Here is a 7,520-nt window from a genome sequence, read left to right on the forward strand (position 1 = left end):
GACTTTTAAATATATCAATAAACCTCTTTTTCATCCACTTTTTGAGAGAGAGAGAGAGAGCCCATAATAATAATAATAACCCAGTTAAGTAGAAATCAATAATTTGACAACATAAAAATTTAGCAATATAACCTAAATAAGTGCACAAATTGCACTTATCAGCTTGTCCAAGGAAAACCGCTCGATATCAAACTCCTATGATTTAGTACTGGCCATCCAAATCTCAGAAGTCTTTGGTGCGAGAACAAAGTGAAGTTACGATTTTGTCTGCTCCAAACCTTCTCTAGTGTGGATGTCCAACCCCAACTACGGTGGAATTCTTAAGCAAGAAAATAGAAATGGAGGAATTTGAGTTGTAAAAACTCACGTGACGGAATACTCAGATTCTACATCTAGTGATTGGTCTCCTTTTACAAAGCTCAGATGATGCATCTTTTACTGCTGAGAGCACAGTGACTCTTTTAATACTATGGATACTTCTGATGCAAGCCATCTTGAATTTTTTGTATTCTTCTTAAAGCAGCGTCTCGTGTAGCATACTTCTTGGAAGTAAGCTCGAGACAAGATTTGTCTCAAAAGGCAGGGCTATGTTTTGGATTCTACCAACTCTAAGTAGCTAGTGGAAAACATGGCAATGTTAATTGGGAAAGGAAAAGGTAGAAACTTCTTGTTCTCTTCATTGTAAAATATAATTTAGCTCATTGAATAGCTAGTTAGATTGTACAAACTTAAATTCTAATGTATTCAACAAAAACGGTAGAATTCTATCCATCTCGATTGTATACCGCAGAAAAATGTGGAATTGTGAAATTTTGAATTATTCTTTCTCAAAACTCAAACACATAGATTAAACCAAATGATCTCAAGAAGTATGGAGAAATTCTAGAAATTGAACAATATAAACTCGAATGAGCTACAGCTACCTGCATTTTTACTATATCTTGATAAGGTTATCTTAAAATCAGGAATTTTCACTAAAGGTTAAAAATTGTGTATGACTCAGGAGCGTTTGATGCCATTAAGAATTCAAATTAAAAGAAACTCTTAGAAAGTCAAAGGAGTTAGAGAAAAGTGCTCTCAATCTAATTAGAGAAACATTCACTTGATCGGTCCTTGCAATTGTTAGCTTCTTGTTCAATTACACCTTTACCCTTGATGATTTTCGTATTCAGCATGCAGTTTTTTGGTTAAGATCTGTACAGAATCATAGTTATTTTCTTTGAAGATTTGAATTCTCTAAGGTCTGAATTTCTATAGCAGATCTTTTTAAACTCTTTTTTTTTTTTTACAAGATCATTTTCAATGAAATATTTTACGCGTAAATTCAAAATTTTTTCCTACTTTTTTACCACACATTCTCCAAAAACACTCTTCAAAACTCTTATTTAAAAAAATAAAAAATAAAAGAAGGAATTGCCACCAAACAACGGGCTAAACTTTGTCAAGGATAAAATATCATTTTTGTAATCTATCTCATTTATTAGAGGAGTGTACAAATTGCTGTAAATGGAAATGTAGAATTAAAGGGTTCTCAAGTCAAGTACAATATGAAACTTGCCCAGAGCAGTTACCAAATTAGTTTCTAAAAGTAAATATTTAAGCCCCATTTGGTACCCATTTTTGTAAAAATAAAAATGGAAAATATAATCGTTATAGGACCACACAAGAAATAGAAAGTCAAATATGGTGGTTGGATATGATGAATAATAGTCATATTTTTCATTTTTGTAGCCAAAGAATGGGAATCAAATGGGGCTTAACCTCTACTTTATATATTAAGGAAATGTAGAGGATTTAAGGTTACATCATTCAGCAATCAGAACCAGATTATGATCAAATCCCGAAACAGCTTGCAAAACTTGGGATCCTTCCAAGCATTCCACCAACATCGGTTCGACTTCATCAGCGGAGCTACCCAATCCAAGTCTGCCATTTCTCCCACAGCCCCACGTCCAAATCTCGTTTTTAGCAGTTACAGCTAAAGAATGCACCCGTCCTCCTGATAATGAAACAGGTGTCTCACCCGACAACCCCTCAACCACCAGAGGGACACTCTGAGGACCTTTCCTTCCAAGTTGATAACTCTGGTTCCATCCCCATGTAACAACCCTTAATCCGTCTACACTGTCTGAAGATGTATCATTGCAAATTGCCAGAGAATGCCCTAGTCCAGATGCTATGTTGACAGGTATAAAGCTCATATCGACAGGAAGCAACCCCAAATCTTGGTTTACCCTACCTAACTGGCCATACGCATTGCTCCCTCCGCTTAAAAGAGTTCCATCAGCTGCAAATAGAAAAATGGAGGGAGAATTAACTTATATTATAGCATCAGAAGCATGCGAATACTTATAAGTTATAACTATGGCTTACAGTCGAGAACTAGGGAATGATCAAGCCCACATGCCATATCTACAAATTTAACATCACCTAATTCTTTAATTGAAGTAGGTTCCCAAGCAATTGGCATGTTCTTTTCCTTCTCAATTGCTTCGAAGACCAATCCCTCAGCAGCTCCAGTCATTGAACCGGAATTTTCACCACTCGACTCTACTTTAGAAGCAACTGAATCTAGAGGAGAAGTTTCAAAAAACTCCCCAATCTTCCCTAATCTACCATCTGCATAATAACCCCATCCGAACAACTTCCCATCTTTAGTCAGTGCCAGAGCATGTCCCCAACCAAGTGACACCTGCCATACCATATACGTAAATTTTATGATTGCATCCTATCAGAAAAATGACAGAAAACATGCAAGAGCCCATGCCCATAATCTATATTTAATTTTGTACAAAAATGACACCATTAACTACTAATATCTTTCTACCTTAACCATGACATAGGGACCACCTTAATTATATCTTCTTCAGTAAGAGCTTCAACTCTAGAAGGTAAAACAGCCTCTGTGATATCTTTTCCGAGCCCTAGTTGCCCTCGTTTTGACTTTCCCCATACCCATAAAGAACCATCATCTCCAATTGCAGCAGATATGACACCAGATGCAAATGCAGCTCGAACTTTCACTTGACTCAATCCTTGTACTTTCTGTGGTTCATTCCATGTCTCTCTGAATCAAATTTATGGCATATAGCATCAGGGAGTATGCAAGTTATGAGATTATAGTTTTTTTAATCAAATAATGACACCAAGCACATTCCACTCCACCACTGAGGTTAAACTCTAAAGAGTCAGATTGCAATCAACTCACTACGTATATACACTAACAGCTTATTAAAACAGTTAATTATTTATAGCATGTTGCTTTTCAATTCTTGAATTCATCATTTTAGAATTTAGACGGCCTCCAATGACCTAGAACTCAAATCACAATAGAAGGAGTTCATCGTCAAAAATCCAAGTGCCTAATTTTGAGAGATTTCTGTAGTAGATCATGGTTTAAGCCCTTTCCATATTTGGTTGAATTTCATGCACGAATTTGCATGAATAATTTTTCCATTTTGAATTGACTACAAATTTATGGGAGGTTAAGGTTTGTCCTTAGAAGTTTTAGTTCGAATTTAAATTCAAACTAATTTCTCAATCACATTTTCGTGGTCAGCTCAACCCACAGCCGACCTTCTCCATTTCTCCAAAAAAATAAATAAAATAAAATCCTTATAAAGATGTCAAATTATAACATTTTAGCAGGCGATTAGCAATTAGCAAAAGGCAACCAAGTTCAACTCTTCTCAGTTTCCAATTACTTTCTCAAATGAGATTACAAAAATTAAAAATGAAAATCGACAAGGTTCCCAATATTACAAATTATAACATCAACCTGAATAAGTAACATAATTTGTCATCTCAATTTCCTAAATATCCATAATTACTTAACAGACTTTAAATTCATACTAGGAGGATCAAGAGATCAACCTTGGAGAAAGTGAACCCCGGCCAAGCTGTGCCTCGTAGTTACGGCCCCAGGCCCAGACATGGCCCTCAGAAGTGACGGCGAGGGAGTGATAGTGGCCGGCGGATATGGTGGAGACGTATGGGGGAAGACCTGAGACTGGAGTGGGCTCATAGGCGTCGAAGCCCGGACCAGTTTGGGACATGGGGAGGCCCAATGCCCCGTGGGATCCGTCCCCGAAACTCATCACTGTTGTTTTGTTAGTGGAGGTCATCCATCGGCGGGTCAACCTGGTTACGAGACCCCAAAGGATTCCGGGTCCGGGTCTGTACTTTCTGGTTAGGAATCGTACCGTCATACTTCAAGATTCCGAAAGGTTAGGTTTCAGGCTAAAGTGCCGAAGTGTACTAGATTTTACAGCTCGCTCGTTCAATTCCCGTAGGATAGCAATTCGAACGATCGTGTTTATGGTATTTAATTTTAATAATACCCAGATTTGAAGTGGGACAAGTATGGAGGATTTAAGGTTACATCATTCAGCAATCAGAACCAGATTATGATCAAATCCCGCAACAGCTTGCAAAACTTGGGATCCTTCCAAGCATTCCACCAACATCGGTTCGACTTCATCAGCGGAGCTACCCAATCCAAGTCTGCCATTTCTCCCGCAGCCCCACGTCCAAATCTCGTTTTTAGCAGTTACAGCTAAAGAATGCACCCGTCCTCCTGATAATGAAACAGGTGTCTCACCCGACAACCCCTCAACCACCAGAGGGACACTCTGAGGACCTTTCCTTCCAAGTTGATAACTCTGGTTCCATCCCCATGTAACAACCCTTAATCCGTCTACACTGTCTGAAGATGTATCGTTGCAAATTGCCAGAGAATGCCCTAGTCCAGATGCTATGTTGACAGGTATAAAGCTCATATCGACAGGAAGCAACCCCAAATCTTGGTTTACCCTACCTAACTGGCCATACGCATTGCTCCCTCCGCTTAAAAGAGTTCCATCAGCTGCAAATAGAAAAATGGAGGGAGAATTAACTTATATTATAGCATCAGAAGCATGCGAATACTTATAAGTTATAACTATGGCTTACAGTCGAGAACTAGGGAATGATCAAGCCCACATGCCATATCTACAAATTTAACATCACCTAATTCTTTAATTGAAGTAGGTTCCCAAGCAATTGGCATGTTCTTTTCCTTCTCAATTGCTTCGAAGATCAATCCCTCAGCAGCTTCAGTCATTGAACCGGAATTTTCACCACTCGACTCTACTTTAGAAGCAACTGAATCTAGAGGAGAAGTTTCAAAAAATTCCCCAATCTTCCCTAATCTACCATCCGCATAATAACCCCATCCGAACAACTTTCCATCTTTAGTCAGTGCCAGAGCATGTCCCCAACCAAGTGACACCTGCCATACCATATACATAAATTTTATGATTGCATCCTATCAGAAAAATGACAGAAAACATGCAAGAGCCCATGCCCATAATCTATATTTAATTTTGTACAAAAATGACACCATTAACTACTAATATCTTTCTACCTTAACCATGATATAGGGACCACCTTAATTATATCTTCTTCAGTAAGAGCTTCAACTCTAGAAGGTAAAACAGCCTCTGTGATATCTTTTCCGAGCCCTAGTTGCCCTCGTTTTGACTTTCCCCATACCCATAAAGAACCATCATCTCCAATTGCAGCAGATATGACACCAGATGCAAATGCAGCTCGAACTTTCACTTGACTCAATCCTTGTACTTTCTGTGGTTCATTCCATGTCTCTCTGAATCAAATTTATGGCATATAGCATCAGGGAGTATGCAAGTTATGAGATTATAGTTTTTTTAATCAAATAATGACACCAAGCACATTCCACTCCACCACTGAGGTTAAACTCTAAAGAGTCAGATTGCAATCAACTCACTACGTATATACACTAACAGCTTATTAAAACAGTTAATTATTTATAGCATGTTGCTTTTCAATTCTTGAATTCATCATTTTAGAATTTAGACGGCCTCCAATGACCTAGAACTCAAATCACAATAGAAGGAGTTCATCGTCAAAAATCCAAGTGCCTAATTTTGAGAGATTTCTGTAGTAGATCATGGTTTAAGCCCTTTCCATATTTGGTTGAATTTCATGCACGAATTTGCATGAATAATTTTTCCATTTTGAATTGACTACAAATTTATGGGAGGTTAAGGTTTGTCCTTAGAAGTTTTAGTTCGAATTTAAATTCAAACTAATTTCTCAATCACATTTTCGTGGTCAGCTCAACCCACAGCCGACCTTCTCCATTTCTCCAAAAAAATAAATAAAATAAAATCCTTATAAAGATGTCAAATTATAACATTTTAGCAGGCGATTAGCAATTAGCAAAAGGCAACCAAGTTCAACTCTTCTCAGTTTCCAATTACTTTCTCAAATGAGATTACAAAAATTAAAAATGAAAATCGACAAGGTTCCCAATATTACAAATTATAACATCAACCTGAATAAGTAACATAATTTGTCATCTCAATTTCCTAAATATCCATAATTACTTAACAGACTTTAAATTCATACTAGGAGGATCAAGAGATCAACCTTGGAGAAAGTGAACCCCGGCCAAGCTGTGCCTCGTAGTTACGGCCCCAGGCCCAGACATGGCCCTCAGAAGTGACGGCGAGGGAGTGATAGTGGCCGGCGGATATGGTGGAGACGTATGGGGGAAGACCTGAGACTGGAGTGGGCTCATAGGCGTCGAAGCCCGGACCAGTTTGGGACATGGGGAGGCCCAATGCCCCGTGGGATCCGTCCCCGAAACTCATCACTGTTGTTTTGTTAGTGGAGGTCATCCATCGGCGGGTCAACCTGGTTACGAGACCCCAAAGGATTCCGGGTCCGGGTCTGTACTTTCTGGTTAGGAATCGTACTGTCATACTTCAAGATTCCGAAAGGTTAGGTTTCAGGCTAAAGTGCCGAAGTGTACTAGATTTTACAGCTCGCTCGTTCAATTCCCGTAGGATAGCAATTCGAACGATCGTGTTTATGGTATTTAATTTTAATAATACCCAGATTTGAAGTGGGACAAGTATGGAATTTACTTCGTCGTTTCGCTCTTAACCGACTATCTGCTAGAAAAATAATAAGAATTAGGCAATTGGGCATTCTAGTATTTTTTCTATGATAATTTGTCTAGTCCAAAATTTCTGGTTCATTACAAGCCCGTTAAAAATTAAATCCAATAAGATAATAACTTAACCCAATAACCCCACTACAAACATATATGGACATTGGAAAATTGAAATCAACTTTCAACAATATTCGTCTGCGACTCTGTCGTTCCCAATTTTTTCTTCTTTATCACATCATGTTCTTTAGCTGCTCACCATCAGTTTACAATTTGCTGTTGCTTTATATATATATTTTATTGAGTTTGAGTATCTGATGAAATGTTATTTTTATTTTTGGGTTTAAATTGATGATATTGTGATAAATTTAGTACATATTAATTTGTTGTCATACTTATTTTCTTATGTAATGCAATATTTTACATGTGAATATTTCTAGAACTTAATGATTTTCTTAGGGGTAGTTAGCACAAAACGTCTCTACCTTTCGATGTTTTTGTGGAAAACGTCTCTACCTTTCATTTTTTGACGGATTGCATCCTC

The 7,520-nt window shown here is 37.9% G+C and overlaps 2 protein-coding genes across 4 annotated transcripts; both read right to left on the bottom strand.

Annotated features, from left to right (window-relative positions):
- Positions 1 to 1,699: 1,699 nt before the first annotated feature.
- Positions 1,700 to 4,297, bottom strand: LOC111368871 (ultraviolet-B receptor UVR8-like). Of its 2 annotated transcripts, none has more exons than XM_022990352.1 (4): positions 3,874 to 4,297; positions 2,851 to 3,067; positions 2,431 to 2,692; positions 1,700 to 2,287 (listed from the first exon to the last, which is right to left on the bottom strand). In XM_022990352.1, exons 1-4 carry the CDS (start codon positions 4,206 to 4,208, stop codon positions 1,806 to 1,808), a joined length of 1,296 nt encoding a protein of 431 aa, XP_022846120.1. In that variant the 5' UTR covers positions 4,209 to 4,297; the 3' UTR covers positions 1,700 to 1,805. The 2 variants fall into 2 exon arrangements, with proteins under 2 accessions (XP_022846120.1, XP_022846119.1); XM_022990351.1 differs by having other exon boundaries at positions 1,742 to 2,287; positions 2,374 to 2,692; positions 3,874 to 4,286.
- Positions 4,298 to 4,376: 79 nt separating this feature from the next.
- Positions 4,377 to 6,968, bottom strand: LOC111368872 (ultraviolet-B receptor UVR8-like). 2 transcript variants are annotated; one of them, XM_022990354.1, is made up of 4 exons: positions 6,451 to 6,968; positions 5,428 to 5,644; positions 5,008 to 5,269; positions 4,377 to 4,864 (listed from the first exon to the last, which is right to left on the bottom strand). In XM_022990354.1, the coding sequence occupies exons 1-4, from the start codon at positions 6,783 to 6,785 to the stop codon at positions 4,383 to 4,385; spliced, it is 1,296 nt and encodes a 431-aa protein (XP_022846122.1). In that variant the 5' UTR covers positions 6,786 to 6,968; the 3' UTR covers positions 4,377 to 4,382. The 2 variants fall into 2 exon arrangements, with proteins under 2 accessions (XP_022846122.1, XP_022846121.1); XM_022990353.1 differs by having other exon boundaries at positions 4,951 to 5,269; positions 6,451 to 6,966.
- Between the last annotated feature and the right edge of the window lie 552 nt (positions 6,969 to 7,520).

Source organism: Olea europaea, chromosome 19 (genome assembly GCF_002742605.1).
Source record: "Olea europaea var. sylvestris chromosome 19, O_europaea_v1, whole genome shotgun sequence".
Lineage (NCBI taxonomy): Eukaryota > Viridiplantae > Streptophyta > Magnoliopsida > Lamiales > Oleaceae > Olea > Olea europaea.

Excerpts from the sequence above, each read along its gene's own strand:
- LOC111368871 (XM_022990351.1), bottom strand. The coding sequence starts at position 4,208 with ATGACGGTACGATTCCTAACCAGAAAGTACAGACCCGGACCCGGAATC. Across the intron at positions 3,068-3,873 it reads CGGGGTTCACTTTCTCCAAG|AGAGACATGGAATGAACCAC; the intron begins GTTGATCTCTTG and ends AATTTGATTCAG. Across the intron at positions 2,288-2,373 it reads TCATTCCCTAGTTCTCGACT|CTGATGGAACTCTTTTAAGC; the intron begins GTAAGCCATAGT and ends TTCTATTTGCAG.
- LOC111368872 (XM_022990353.1), bottom strand. The coding sequence starts at position 6,785 with ATGACAGTACGATTCCTAACCAGAAAGTACAGACCCGGACCCGGAATC. Across the intron at positions 5,645-6,450 it reads CGGGGTTCACTTTCTCCAAG|AGAGACATGGAATGAACCAC; the intron begins GTTGATCTCTTG and ends AATTTGATTCAG. Across the intron at positions 4,865-4,950 it reads TCATTCCCTAGTTCTCGACT|CTGATGGAACTCTTTTAAGC; the intron begins GTAAGCCATAGT and ends TTCTATTTGCAG.